The sequence below is a fragment of the Leuciscus leuciscus genome (assembly GCF_965113295.1).
Source record: "Leuciscus leuciscus genome assembly, chromosome: 2".
Classification (NCBI taxonomy): domain Eukaryota; kingdom Metazoa; phylum Chordata; class Actinopteri; order Cypriniformes; family Leuciscidae; genus Leuciscus; species Leuciscus leuciscus.
This window is the reverse complement of record NC_138726.1, coordinates 63,135,972-63,152,269: the sequence shown is the minus strand read 5'-3', so window position 1 is coordinate 63,152,269 and position 16,298 is coordinate 63,135,972. Positions and strand designations below refer to the sequence as shown.

The 16,298-nt window shown below is 35.0% G+C and overlaps 1 protein-coding gene across 3 annotated transcripts in view; it reads right to left on the bottom strand.

Annotated features, from left to right (window-relative positions):
- Nucleotides 1-14,280, bottom strand: part of LOC309492590 (uncharacterized protein) — a 34,308-nt gene extending 20,028 nt beyond the window's left edge. For 2 of the 3 annotated variants that reach the window (XM_082161574.1, XM_082161575.1), the window contains exons 1-13: nt 14,135-14,280; nt 12,473-12,514; nt 12,152-12,196; nt 10,907-11,599; nt 9,611-9,679; nt 6,549-6,611; nt 5,808-5,867; nt 5,691-5,726; nt 4,067-4,120; nt 3,937-3,987; nt 2,755-2,820; nt 2,581-2,646; nt 2,450-2,497 (exon numbers count right to left, since the gene is read on the bottom strand). In XM_082161574.1, coding sequence (XP_082017700.1) covers nt 2,450-2,497; nt 2,581-2,646; nt 2,755-2,820; nt 3,937-3,987; nt 4,067-4,120; nt 5,691-5,726; nt 5,808-5,867; nt 6,549-6,611; nt 9,611-9,679; nt 10,907-11,599; nt 12,152-12,196; nt 12,473-12,514; nt 14,135-14,137 — 1,296 coding nt within the window. In that variant the 5' untranslated portion in view covers nt 14,138-14,280. The remainder of the gene's footprint in view (nt 1-2,449; nt 2,498-2,580; nt 2,647-2,754; nt 2,821-3,936; nt 3,988-4,066; nt 4,121-5,690; nt 5,727-5,807; nt 5,868-6,548; nt 6,612-9,610; nt 9,680-10,906; nt 11,600-12,151; nt 12,197-12,472; nt 12,515-14,134) is intronic. The other variant, XM_082161573.1, reaches the window with a different exon arrangement.
- Between the last annotated feature and the right edge of the window lie 2,018 nt (nt 14,281-16,298).

Sequence of the window (16,298 nt, the reverse complement as noted above, 5' to 3'; positions counted from 1 at the left end):
TGAAGATATGAGACAAACACTGAAGATATGAGACGAACACTGAAGATATGAGACGAACACTGAAGATATGAGACGAACACTGAAGATATGAGACGAACACTGAAGATATGAGACAAACACTGAAGATATGAGACGAACACTGAAGATATGAGACGAACACTGAAGATATGAGACGAATAAGATATGAACACTGAAGATATGAGACAAACACTGAAGATATGAACACTGAAGATATGAGACGAACACTGAAGATATGAGACAAACACTGAAGATATGAGACGAACACTGAAGATATGAGACAAACACTGAAGATATGAGACAAACACTGAAGATATGAGACGAACACTGAAGATATGAGACGAACACTGAAGATATGAGACGAACACTGAAGATATGAGACGAACACTGAAGATATGAGACGAACACTGAAGATATGAGACGAATAAGATATGAACACTGAAGATATGAGACAAACACTGAAGATATGAGACGAACACTGAAGATATGAGACGAACACTGAAGATATGAGACAAACACTGAAGATATGAGACAAACACTGAAGATATGAGACGAACACTGAAGATATGAGACGAACACTGAAGATATGAGACAAACACTGAAGATATGAGACAAACACTGAAGATATGAACACTGAAGATATGAGACAAACACTGAAGATATGAGACAAACACTGAAGATATGAGACGAACACTGAAGATATGAGACAAACACTGAAGATATGAGACAAACACTGAAGATATGATACAAACACTGAAGATATGATACAAACACTGAAGATATGATATGATAAGATATGAACACTGAAGATATGAGACGAATAAGATATGAACACTGAAGATATGATATGATAAGATATGAACACAGAAGATATGATATGATAAGATAAGAACACTGAAGATATGAGACAAATAAGATAAATGATACGTTAAAAATTGGCTAGACAAAATAATGGCTCGTTTTAGACAGTTATCTAGATTAAGATTAAGATTAAGTTATCAGTTTTAGAGACACACTGACCAATAATTTGCACAGTTTATGCTGAAAGTCTCTGTTATTAAACTCTTTGTTTATTAAACTCTTGTTAGTTTACTGTGGTAATCATCTATGCGGATCAATTCATGTATTTTAAATACCAGAAATGTCAATGAAAGTGTTTAATGAAAATATAAACAGGATTGTTATTAAAAAATTGTGTGAGAAATTGGAAATGAGCATAATTTCCTCTTATGGTTAAACATACAGTACAGGATCATTTGTTTAAAATAATATTGCAATGTATATTTTTTATTATTTAAATGAAAATGTAAAATATAATTTATTTTTATTTTTTTATATACAGTAAATTATATTTATAATTTTTTTATTAATTAAAATGATTTTATTATTTAAAAAGTAAAGAATATGGAGATCATTTATTATTGTATCAAGAAAATATTATATTCTTTTATCTTTTGTTTAGAATAATGTTGGGGAACATTGCATGTACACTGTTTATTATTTATTTTATGAAGTATAAACTTATAAATTTATAAATGATCCTATAATTCAAATATTTGTATCATAAAATTATTTTTAGAATAAATTATTTTATCTTAAAAATTATTTTATTATTTAAAAAAGTAAATATTATGAATATATTTTTTTATTTTGTGAAGTAACTATTATAATCTTTTAATCTTGTACTATTTAAAAATACAATGATTGATCCCTTCAGATGTATAAATTATTATATGAATTATTTTATTTGAACAAAATCATTTATTAATTATCATTTTAAAGTTATAAAAATTATTTTATTTATAATAAATTAATGTATGTGTAAAAAAATTAAATAAATTATTTTATTATTTAAAAAAGCAAAGATAATGATGATCATTAATTATTTTATCAAGAAAATATTATATTCTTTTCTTTTGTTTCGAATAATGTTGGGGAACATTGCATGTACACGGTTTATTATTTATTTTATGAAGTATAAGCTTATAAATTATAAATGTATAAATTATCCTATAATAAAAAAGAAATGATCATACAATTATTTTTTGAATAAATTATTTTATCTTAAAAATTATTTTATTATTTAAAAAAGTAAAGATTATGAATATAATTTTTTTTATTTTGTGAAGTAACTATTATAATCTTTTTATCTTGTACTATTTAAAAATACAATGATTGATCCCTTCAGATGTATAAATTATTATATGTTCATGTTAATTTATATATACATAATTTATTAATTATCATTTCAAAGTTATAAAAATTATTTTATTTATAATAAATTAATTTATTAGTAAAAACATAATAATAATAATTGTATTATCTAAAAAAGCAAAGATAATGATGATCATTAATTATTTTATCAAGTAAATATTATATTCTTTTAATCTTGTATTATGTAAGAACACAGATCAGTGATGTAGAGTTTCACCTTAGAGCCTCTGCGATGACTGATGATCTTGGGCTTTGATGATTTCTTCTGTCGAGAGGAAGATTAATCAGCGATGAAAGACATGAATCTGAAACGACTGAAACATGATTCAGAAATAAAGAGTTTCGTACTGATTTAAACTCGACGGCTTCGTCCTGTTCTGCGTCAAAAAACTCATCCGTTCCGTCGACAACGAGCTGAACACACAACACACACATCATTAGACAAGAGTGAATATGATGAACACACTCCAGAACAATAACCTGCCGCTGACATCTATATCTGAGGTGGAGGAAGAGATTCACCTTTGACCCTCGGCGCAGCGTGTCCGTGTTCGTCTCAGAGCTCTTCACTTCATCTACGATCTTATCCTGAAATCAAAGATTTGGTTGATATGCAGAAACTATAATTACATATAACTATAACTTTAATGTGACTCAGGGTTGAGACTAGAGGAGACTAGAGAAGTCTGTACAAACCCTATGGCAAGCCGTTTTAACATTTAATCATTTAAACCGACTAGTCTCTATTTTCATGCTACTAGTACTTATTTTTTAGATACTAGTATCTATTCCATTAAGTACTAGTACTTATTCATTAGCTACTAGTGCTTATTCTTTAGGTACTAGTACTTATTCATTAGCTACTAGTGCTTATTCTTTAGGTACTAGTACTTATTCATTAGATACTAGTACTTATTAATTAGACATTTTCTCATAATACACACCACAGCATCAGCTCTTTCTCTCAGTGTCTGTAACGATTAAATAAAGGAGTCAGTCTATCTAAACCCCGCCTCTCTGAGAGCTGCTCTGATCTGATTGGTCAGATGGCTCAGTCTGTTGTGATTGGTCTACTGTGCTCTGATTGGTCAGATGGCTCGGTCTGTTGTGATTGGTCTACTGTGCTCTGATTGGTCAGATGGCTCAGTCTGTTGTGATTGGTCTACTGTGCTCTGATTGGTCAGATGGCTCAGTCTGTTGTGATTGGTCTACTGTGCTCTGATTGGTCAGATGGCTCGGTCTGTTGTGATTGGTCTACTGTGCTCTGATTGGTCAGATGGCTCAGTCTGTTGTGATTGGGTTTTACCGTATCAATCTCATCAAAGTGGATTTGCTTTGTCAGCAGAAAACAGTCTTCTCGACATGAACAACACGAACCAAACTCTTCCAGTCTCAGATACACTACAGTGTTTGAGGGCGGAGCTAAGAGACGCTGTTCAGCCAATCAAGACAAGAGGCTGGCATTATGCCAATTAGGTACAAACCTATGCTGGTTCAGCAGGAAGTGAGATTGGAATTACTGATGACTCATTTCAGTTCAGAATCACTTTCTTTCTTTTAGAAGACAAAAACTCCATGTATCTGCACTTTGATCTTTGAAACTTTGCAGACCTTTCACATTCACAAACAGCTTTATTACACACGGCATGAACAGGAATCTCTGCAAATCATATCAGGGGCACTTTAAAACTGGTTGTCATTTACCTTTGAGCTCCTCCTGATCGTCAGAGAGTGTCGCAGTTTCTTCCCCAGAGTCTATGAAGATCAACAGGACGACATTAACATGTGCAGGACACAGACTCACTCATGCTGAGTTTAGTAACTCGCACTGTACCTGCTTTCCGTTCTTCTTCGCAGTCCCATCGACTCCATCGAACGCTTCTGTGATCTAAAGGCAAGAGTCAACAATATTATGAAGTGTGAGAAGCTCGCCAGCAAGACACATGTGATTTGGGTGGTTGCCAAGGCATAACTATGTGGTTGCTTAATGGTTTCTGTGGTTTTTAGCACATTCCGCACCTCAACATTCGGAAAAACATTATATTTCTTTTTTATCTTCTGTAGATTTGTTGATTTAAACTATATTAAATACATGCATCAAGGATAAATATGTCGGCCAAGTATGTTTTGTGAGGTTAATTACTGACTGAAGATTATTATATTATTTGAATTATTTGTTTTAACTACTATTACAATCAATTTATTGTTTGATTTCAAAGACATTTTTGTTTATATTTTTTGGGCCGCAGAGATTATTAATTATTATTTAAATTATTATTATGTGTTTTTATTTAAAATAAAATAGAATTTAATGTTTAATTTTAAAGACATTTTTGTAAATGTTTTGGATGCAGAAATTATTATATTATTTTAATTAATATTTTAATTATTATTATTATTTATTTTTTTTAGAATCAAATATAACTTAATGTTTAATTTTAGACTTTTTTGGCTACAGAGATTTATATATTATTCTAATTATTAATTGTATTATTATTATTTGTTTGATTTAGAGTAAAATACATTATTGTTTATAATATTTTATTTAGAATAAAATCGAATTTATTGTTACATTTTAAAGACATTTTTGTACATTTTTTGGGATGCAGAAATTATTATATTATTTTAATTAATATTTTAAATATTATTATTATTTATTTTATTTAGAATCAAATATAACATAATGTTTAATTTTAGACTTTTTTGGCTACAGAGATTTATATATTATTTTAATTATTAATTGTATTATTATTATTTGTTTGATTTAGAGTAAAATACATTATTGTTTATAATATTTTATTTAGAATAAAATAGAATTTAATGTTACATTTTAAAGACATTTTTGTAAATTTTTTGGGATGCAGAAATTATTATATTATTTTAATTAATATTTTAATTACATTTACATTTACATTTATTCATTTAGCTGACGCTTTTTATCCAAAGCGACTTACAATTGCTATATATGTCAGAGGTCGCACGCCTCTGGAGCAATTAGGGGTTAAGTGTCTTGCTCAGGGACACATTGGTGTCTCACAGTGGATTCGAACCCGGGTCTCTCACACCAAAGGCATGTGTCTTATCCACTGCGCCACTACCACCCCCTAATTATTATTATTATTTATTTTATTTAGAAAAAATATAATTGAATGTTTAATTTTTTTCTTTTTTGGCTGCAGACATTTATATATTATTTTAATTATTCATTTAATTATTATTATTATTTGATTTAGAGTAAAATATAATTTAATCTTTCATTTTAAAGACATTATTGTTTATAATTTTTTTTTTTGTAAAATGTGTTAGGTTTGATGCTGAATGTAAAATGAAGTAAAACCGCTTGGGAAATTCTGAAAAGTTTTTAATATAATACTTTATCTAAAAAAAATTTATTTCAGTTTTGATTCAATTGACAAAAATGTTTTGAATAGTTTTAGTCATCTGATGGTCTGACTCACCCGTACAGAGTCTCTCCGAAGCCTTAATTTCCCAGACTGCAACAGAGAAAGAGCAGATGAAATGCCAGTATGTTTGCACTGGTTTTCTGTACTACATTTCACACATTAAGAACTTACTGGTTTCCATTGTGGAGAGAGTTCTGGACTGTGTTCGGGCCAGTCCTCCACACACCTTTCCTGTAAATCACGTTTCAGGTATGTAAGTGTATTGGTTTTAAATCAAGCATTACACTCTACCCAGGAGTCATATACATATGAATCCATTTGAGGGCGTTTCTTCAACTACGTTTAAGAACTTAAATGAACTTTTTCCTTGTTGCAACATAAAGATAAAATTAAAACCTGTCAGATTTGTAACATGCCTTCAGCATTTATCTTTTATCTACAGTCTGTCAAATTATGCAGAAAATGTGAATAATTAAATAACTATAGAAACATTCTAACAATTATAAAACAACTTGTAAACAATCTACCAACTGTAGATTTCAACAGCCGGTTTCCGGAAGTAAAAACTCCATTCATTTTCTCCATATGGAAATTGATTAGCCTGCATTATTTCAACTTCGTATTAAAATAATCATGTTTTACCCATGAAGCTGTGCAGAAAATTCCACAAACTTTAATTTGATTATGCAGTTTGCAATGCCTCATGGGACTGTAGTTCTTGTATTTCATGTCCAATTATCAAATACTTTTTTGCTTCAAATCAAAGTGTGTAATGTGATGATGCTCATCGTAGCTGGTTGGTTTGGTTTATAGATTATAATGCTTTAACGAAGACTGTTTTGAAATGAAATGAAATGAAACGAATGGAAAAATACTTCAGGAACCAGCGCGCTGAAACTGAGGCACACATACCTGACCGATGAGAAGAACATCCTCATAAACTGGCAGATCGCTCTCGACCTCAGCCGGCGTGTTCTGCCAGATCAAAGCATTTCAGGATAGTGTTGAACAGATAACAGAGCGTAGATAAGATGTGAATATTGCATTTAAACTCAAAAATACAATAATAGCGGAGTGAAAATAAAATTCAGGTAACGCTTTATTTCGATGGTCCACTTAAGACATTCTACTAACTACAAGTAACTTTGCTGCTTAATATCTGCTAACATGTTTTGATGCTCCCCAACAGACAATTTACTGACTATAAGTAACGTTGCAACTACGTCAACTTCTTCTATTAACCTGAACCCTAACCTAACAGTCTACTAACCCTCTAATGAGAGTTAGTTGACATGTAGTTGCAAATTAATGAGAGTTAATTGACATGAAGTTGCAAATTAATGAGTTAGTTGACATGTAGTTGCAAATTAATGAGAGTTAGATGACATGTAGTTGCAAATTAATGAGTTATTTGACATGTAGTTGCAAATTAATGAGTTAGTTGACATGTAGTTGCAAATTAATGAGAGTTAGTTGACGTAGTTGCAAATTAATGAGAGTTAGATGACATGTAGTTGCAAATTAATGAGAGTTAGTTGACATGTAGTTGCAAATTAATGAGTTAGTTGACATGAAGTTGCAAATTAATGAGTTACTTGACATGAAGTTGCAAATTAATGAGAGTTAGTTGACATGTAGTTGCAAATTAATGAGTTAGTTGACATGAAGTTGCAAATTAATGAGAGTTAGATGACATGTAGTTGCAAATCAATGAGATTTAGTTGACATGTAGTTGCAAATTAATGAGTTAGTTGACGAAGTTGCAAATTAATGAGTTAGTTGACATGTAGTTGCAAATTGAGTTAGTTGACGTGTAGTTGCAAATCAATGAGTTAGTTTAAATGTTGTTGCAAATTAATGAGTTAGTTGACATGTAGTTGCAAATCAATGAGTTAGTTGACATGTAGTTGCAAATTAATGAGTTATTGATGAAGTTGCAAATTAATGAGAGTTAGTTGACGTGTAGTTGCAAATTAATGAGAGTTAGTTGACGTGTAGTTGCAAATCAATGAGTTAGTTTAAATGTTGTTGCAAATTAATGAGTTAGTTGACATGTAGTTGCAAATTAATGAGTTAGTTGACATGTAGTTGCAAATTAATGAGTTAGTTGACATGTAGTTGCAAATCAATGAGTTAGTTGACATGTAGTTGCAAATCAATGAGTTAGTTGACGTTTAGTTGCAAATCAATGAGTTAGTTGACGTTTAGTTGCAAATCAATGAGTTAGTTGATGTGTAGTTGCAAATTAATGAGTTAATTGACGTGTAGTTGTAAATTAATGAGTTAGTTGACATGTAGTTGCAAATTAATGAGTTAGTTGACATGTAGTTGCAAATCAATGAGATTTAGTTGACATGTAGTTGAAAATCAATGAGTTAGTTGACATGTAGTTGCAAATTAATGAGTTAGTTGACATGTAGTTGCAAATCAATGAGATTTAGTTGACATGTAGTTGAAAATCAATGAGTTAGTTGACATGTAGTTGCAAATTAATGAGTTAGTTGACATGTAGTTGCAAATTAATGAGTTAGTTGACATGTAGTTGCAAATTAATGAGTTAGTTGACATGTAGTTGCAAATCAATGAGTTAGTTGACATGTAGTTGCAAATCAATGAGTTAGTTGACATGTAGTTGCAAATTAATGAATTAGTTGACATGTAGTTGCAAATTAATGAGTTAGTTGATATGTAGTTGCAAATGAATGAGATTTAGTTGATTTGTAGTTGCAAATTAATGAGATTTAGTTGATTTGTAGTTGCAAATTAATGAGATTTAGTTGACATGTCGTTGCAAAGTCACTTATAGTTAGTAGAATGTCTAAAGTGGACCATCAAAATAAAGTGTAACCACAGCGATGACGTGTTTTGTGGGCGGAGCATTTCTGCAGTCTACGGAAACCACAGAATAAAACAATAAAAAGATAATTTCATGTTTATATCTCACAATTCTGAGAAGAAAAATTTGAATTGTGAGATATAAACATGATATTCTGCCTTTTCCCCTCAGAATCCAATAGAAACGAAAGAAACCAAAAGAAACCAATAACATTTTACATAGATAATATTTAATTAAAAATAGAAAAAATGTTGTGCCACAATTCTGAGAATTTTTTTTCTCAAAATCGTGATATAAATTTGCAAATGTGAGAATCTTTTTTTTATAATTTTTTTATATATATGTTTAAATATTATCTATGTAAAAGGTTATGGGTTTCAATGTTAGATAGGAGTCTAATAGTAGGTAAATCATAGCAGGTTTCATCAGTCCAGTCTGTCTGTTTAATGGCTTGCAAACATAAACGTCTGCATTCAGTTTCAAAGGGCGTCTTCTCAACATTATTCTGTAAAAAATAAGACCATCTGTTTTTGCATTCTGATTCTGACATTCAAAGGCACAACAAGACCGTTTTTCTCTTCCATTGTCCTAGCGGTTTTCCTAACAGTGACGTCAGCTTCACAAATGGTCTATAGACAAGATTTTTTAGAAAAAGGCTCCTTAATGAAACAAATATCATGAAAACACACAACTTTCTTCTTTGGAAAAATGTGCACTGACAGATTGCGCACAATATTACCAGAAAAGTGTTGAAAGAGAACAATAAGCAAATGTTTTTGCTCAATACTGTAATATTTACTTAATGTTGATATAAATACTACAAATACATATAAATAGCAACTAGATAATATAAAAAAAATCTAAATGATTTGTTTGAAAATAAAATGATCCCTCTACAGTTTTGTTTTGTGTAAATGGATTTTAAATTGAATTGTATAATATCTGTAATCATATGTGCAAATGATGTTTACCTGTACTGTTATTGTGGTATTAAAAAAAGAGAGAAAGAGTGAGTCTGTATCCAGACTTATATTATCATCAAATCACATCCACAACATCTCCCACAGAACACTAATATGGGGAAAAGGAAAGGGATGAGAAGGAATAATGAGAGAAGTTTCCGGTAAAGGAGTGATACCTGAGGCTGATGGACGCTCTTAGGGGCTTTACTGCGAGGAACAGGTTTCGGTGGACGCCTCCTGAACATCTACAAGAACAAAACAACTGGCATTTTGTTTTGGGTGAGAAATAAATGGGTGAAATGATAAGATGAGTGTTTCCTGCTGAAACAGGAAGTTGGAACCTAACATTCAGAGAAGGATTGTATTTTATAATATCTGTGTATATTTTTGCCATCTATCATAGTATAAAAGTAAATTTTGTCTTACTTTGTCTTATTTTGTAAACTTTTAGGGCTCTATCATACACACAGCACAATGCAGCGCCATGCGCAGCGCGAGTGTTTTTTTTTTGCTAGTTTCAGCCCGACGCAGTTTTCATTTTCACGTAACACGCCATTTTGTTTAAATAGCAAATACATTTGCGCCCATCTGTGGCCCATGGGCTGCTGGTCTGAAAACGAGGTGTGTTCTGGTGCATTGATGGAGCGTTGCTATTTTGAGGAACAGAAATAGACTGAGCCATTGACCAACTGAAACCTGGTCTAAAGTCAATGGCGCAGTATTTCTTTTGTTTTTTAAAGAGCGGGGCGGGTCCACAACGCGCACACACTCTGCTTATTACACACACACTCTGCTTATTACACACACACTCTGCTTATTACACACACACTCTGCTTATTACACACACACTCTGCTTAGTACACACACAGGGACACGCAGCAGCACACAAACATGCCAAATATTGAAAATAAAAGCATTACAATCAATGTAAAATATTATTATTGTGTAAATAAAGATATGGTGGAATCCACGGCTTGTCCCATAGATGGTCTTCGCTTTAACCTCACACACACACACACACACACACACACACAGCTTTATCCTCGCGCACGAGCAGATCCGTTTCCTCTCTGGAGATGCGTACGTTTTTTCCACTATCAAATTCCGTCATCTAAATAGCGAATCCCTGATGGCGCGAGCACAACTGGCATTTAAAGGGAATGGGAGATGAGACTCTGACTGGTTTATTGCACGTAAATCCCAAAACACACCCATTACTCATTAAGAGAATAGGGACAACCCTTTTAGACATGCGCCGGGAGCGCCGACCATTTTTCCCGTCGTTAAACTAGCAAAAGTGGATTTGGATGCCCTAAGTGAACTTGCGCCGTGTGCTTTATACCATGAGCTTAGATCGTTAAAATAGGGCCATTAGAGTCACACTAGATATAGATGAGCTCAAAACCAACAGATATGGATTAAAAGCCAGTAAACTTGATTTCATGGGGTGTTTAGTGGACAGATGTTCTCACCAGGTCTCCGGTGGAGGTGTTTGTGGAAGGAATCTCTTCAACGGCTCCGTTCTGCAAACCAACATGAGACGTTGGAACGTCCAGCTTCGTCTCTTGACCGATGAGAAGCAGATCATTACTGCTCTTCTGATTGGACAGAACTTCACTCTGAGGGTTGAACAGAGGATCAAACGCCTTGATGTCAGAGACGTTGGTTCCTGCGGTGAACGAAGGCGTCTTGAAAACATCATCAGACACTGGATCGGTGTTGGAGAAGAAACTGTCTGTTTTAGTGGACGTTTCTTGGAAAACATCGGTGGAATCGAACGCTGATGTGAAAGAAGGAGTGGCTTGGGATTTGCTCTGTCTGGAGAGGATGAAGTCCAGCAGAGGATCCCTCTGATTGGCTGAAGACGAGGATTCTGTGTTCTGATTGGTTGAGCTGCTTCGTGTCAGATCAGTGTCCACTTTGTCTTTAAAAGGCTGGAAAATGTCCGTTTCTTCACCCCAAATGCCTGATGTTGATTGAAACACATCAGGTGTGTTTTCTTCATAAAAATCAGGTGGAGGAAACACAACCCAGTCTGGAGTGGCGAAAGGATCGCTGTCCACATTAAAGTCTGGAAACAGAGGCGAAGGATGAATGCCGTTGCTTTGTCCTGATCCGTTTGGTAACACAATGTTTTCCTCATCAACCGTTTTCATGTTGAATTCCTGCAAACACAAGCATATTCAACGGGACATTTGAGGACTCAATGCCATATACATACACTATCTTTTTTTATAAATTATGTCAATGCATTTTATTATACACAAGGAAACAAATGCAACTAAACTGTTTGGGGTTAGTACGATTTTTTTATGTTTCTTAAAGAAGTTTCTTCTGCTCACCAAAGCTTCATTTATTTGATCAAAAATACAGTAAACTGTAAAATTGTGAAATATTATTACAATTTGAAACAGCGGTTTTCTAAGTGAATATATTGTTAAAATGTAATTTATTCCTGTGATCAAAGCTGCATTTTTAGCATCATTACTCCAGTCTTCAGTGTCACATGATCCTTCAGAAATCATTCTAATATGATGATTTGATGCTCAAGAATCATTTATGATTATTATCAATGTTGAAAACAGTTATGCTGCTTCATATTTGTGAGGAAACCGTGATACAATTTTATTGTTTTTGGGATTCTTAGATTAAAGTAAAGTAAAAAAACAAAAAAAACGGTATTGAACGGTAATGTAAGTGTGAGATTGTCATGATACCTGTGGGTTTGAATAGAAAGGATTCAAGGAGCTGTTGATCCCATTCTAGAGGACAGAAAATCAGAATTAAACAGTTTAGATTGGATAAAACCAGTTACAAACACACACATGGGCTCTCCCTCATACATTTCACACACACACACTCGTGCAAACTTGTGTTTTATTTGTACATGCACACTGTTACGGCCTGGACCGATGATCCTCAACTACAAAGACGTGAAGATCTTTACTTGAGCTGTGTGTCAGATGGACTGTCTGCACTCTGATATATTCGTATTGTTAAATTATTTCATAAGAATAAGATGTTAATCAGAATCTCACCTCCATAATCAGACCTGATGCACCAAACACTGAATCAGAATCCTGTGACAGACACAATAAAGGAGATGAGGTTAGGTAAGTTCCAGAGCACTGTATACTTTTACTTGTACTGGGTTTATTCTATAAGTTATTTAAAACAACAACAACAACTTAAAGGGATACTCCACTTTAAAATGAAAATTCTGTCATCATATACTCATCCTCATGTTGTTTCAAACCTGTATGAATTTCTTTCTTCTGCTGAACAGAAAGGAAGATATTTAGAAGAATATCAGACAGTTTCTGGTACCATTGACTTCTATAGTATATATTTTTTCCTACTATGGAAGTCAATGAGACCAGAAACTGTCTGGTTACTGACATTCTTCTAAATATCTTCCTTTCTGTTCAGCAGAAGAAAGAAATTCATACAGGTTTGAAACAACATGAGGATGAGTATATGATGACAGAATTTTCATTTTAAAGTGGAGTATCCCTTTAAAGACATGTGAACTACCCAGCTGACAAAAATATGTTAAATAACTTGTTTTACTAATGTATGAACATTTCCAAATGTTTTCTTAATTTTCAAAACATCCAGTTTTTTAATTGTTTTTCGGTTACACTTTATTTTAAGGTGTCATTGTTACAGTGTAATTATATATTTAAGTACTGAGTAATATTAAGCAACTACATGTACTCACTATAGGGTTAGGGTAGGGTTAGGGTTTGGTTGAGGGTTAGTTGCACGTAAATTATGTATAATTCACTGTTATTACTATGGTAAGTATGTAACATATGTAACGAGGACACTGTAAAATAAAGTGTTACCCGTTTTTGTTACTCATTAACGTTGAGGGAACATTCCATCGAATCATTATTCAAACATTATGGCAACGTTACTTTTAAATGTTATCTGGACGTTCTGAAACAATTGTTACAGTTCAATAAAGTTCAACAAAAAAGTAAAAAAACAAGACAAAAACAACAACATTTCATTAACATTGTATAAATGACGTTTTTGTGCTGACGTTTTGAGAACATTATTAAAGATGAGATAACTCCGAACGAACGTTCTATTAACGCTTTTTAAAGAACGTTTGTTCATAATTTGCCAGAACGTTCTGAATGTTCCCTGTTACGGGCTGATCGCTTGATCATGATGAGTTGCAAAAGCAGTTGCATTATAACAACAACGTAAGCATTACTCCTCACAGGAACCCAAAATATGTGTCGTCCATTATGACTGACATGTGCACACCTACGCTAAGCCACAATAAAGCCTGAAAATGCGTTTAAAGACATTCGAAAACATGCAAATAATGAGATTAATTTCACTCAGATTCAATAACAACATCAGTCCTGTATTTACTCTGCACTGAAAAATGATAACATCTACTAACTGGTATATGTAAGTCAAAATGGTATTTAACATTGCTGAATCAACTTAAAATACACTAATTTATACCAACACAATGAATTATATGGATATGTAACAGTATTATAGCTAACTAAACTTTCTTTACCGGCTGAAGTATCGCTGTCTTCAGTAGATATGCTAATGCAGGGATAGAAACGCGCTTGTGTGTTCCTTCAGCATCACATGTGCAGCTCTGTATTCATATTTATTTTATTTTATATCGTTGCAAGTTTGACGCATAGATAACAAAAAAACAAACTTACCATGTAGCCTGTGAGGTTTCCAGAGAGGCTTATTACAGGAAACCTGTGGACGAACTAAACTAAAGCACTCACCAAACTTGTTATGTAAAAATAATAAACGAAACGCGACGCAACAGCTGAAGCTCGCGCGTCTTTCAACACACACCTGAGGAAAACTGTGCGAACCTGCCATTCCTGTCTGAGCATTACCAGCTGAAACACACTGATCTCAGACCTGTGTCTGTCCTGTCTGAGCATTACCAGCTGAAACACACTGATCTCAGACCTGTGTCTGTCTGAGCATTACCAGCTGAAACACACTGATCTCAGACCTGTGCCTGTCCTGTCTGAGCATTACCAGCTGAAACACACTGATCTCAGACCTGTGCCTGTGTCCTGTCTGAGCATTACCAGCTGTGCCTGTCCTCTCTGAGCATTACCAGCCGAAACACACTGATCTCAGACCTGTGCCTGTCCTGTCTGAGCATTACCAGCTGAAACACACTGATCTCAGACCTGTGTCTGTCTGAGCATTATCAGCTGAAACACACTGATCTCAGACCTGTGTCTGTCTGAGCATTATCAGCTGAAACACACTGATCTCAGACCTGTGTCTGTCTGAGCATTATCAGCTGAAACACACTGATCTCAGACCTGTGTCTGTCTGAGCATTACCAGCTGAAACACACTGATCTCAGACCTGTGCCTGCCCTGTCTGAGCATTACCAGCTGAAACACACTGATCTCAGACCTGTGCCTGTCCTGTCTGAGTATTACCAGCTGAAACACACTGATCTCAGACCTGTGCCTGTGTCTGTCTGAGCATTACCAGCTGAAACACACTGATCTCAGACCTGTGTCTGTCCTGTCTGAGTATTACCAGCTGAAACACACTGATCTCAGACCTGTGCCTGTCCTGTCTGAGTATTACCAGCTGAAACACACTGATCTCAGACCTGTGCCTGTCCTGTCTGAGCATTACCAGCTGAAACACACTGATCTCAGACCTGTGCCTGTCCTGTCTGAGTATTACCAGCTGAAACACACTGATCTCAGACCTGTGCCTGTCCTGTCTGAGCATTACCAGCTGAAACACACTGATCTCAGACCTGTGCCTGTCCTGTCTGAGCATTACCAGCTGAAACACACTGATCTCAGACCTGTGTCTGTCCTGTCTGAGCATTACCAGCTGAAACACACTGATCTCAGACCTGTGCCTGTCCTGTCTGAGCATTACCAGCTGAAACACACTGATCTCAGACCTGTGTCTGTCCTGTCTGAGCATTACCAGCTGAAACACACTGATCTCAGACCTGTGCCTGTCCTGTCTGAGTATTACCAGCTGAAACACACTGATCTCAGACCTGTGCCTGTCCTGTCTGAGTATTACCAGCTGAAACACACTGATCTCAGACCTGTGTCTGTCCTGTCTGAGCATTACCAGCTGAAACACACTGATCTCAGACCTGTGCCTGTCCTGTCTGAGCATTACCAGCTGAAACACACTGATCTCAGACCTGTGCCTGTCCTGTCTGAGCATTACCAGCTGAAACACACTGATCTCAGACCTGTGCCTGTCCTGTCTGAGCATTACCAGCTGAAACACACTGATCTCAGACCTGTGCCTGTCCTGTCTGAGCATTACCAGCCGAAACACACTGATCTCAGACCTGTGCCTGTCCTGTCTGAGCATTACCAGCCGAAACACACTGATCTCAGACCTGTGCCTGTCCTGTCTGAGCATTACCAGCTGAAACACACTGATCTCAGACCTGTGCCTGTCCTGTCTGAGCATTACCAGCCGAAACACACTGATCTCAGACCTGTGCCTGTCCTGTCTGAGCATTACCAGCTGAAACACACTGATCTCAGACCTGTGCCTGTCCTGTCTGAGCATTACCAGCTGAAACACACTGATCTCAGACCTGTGCCTGTCCTGTCTGAGCATTACCAGCCGAAACACACTGATCTCAGACCTGTGCCTGTCCTGTCTGAGCATTACCAGCTGAAACACACTGATCTCAGACCTGTGCCTGTCCTGTCTGAGCATTACCAGCTGAAACACACTGATCTCAGACCTGTGTCTGTCTGAGCATTATCAGCTGAAACACACTGATCTCAGACCTGTGTCTGTCTGAGCATTACCAGCTGAAACACACTGATCTCAGACCTGTGCCTGTCCTGT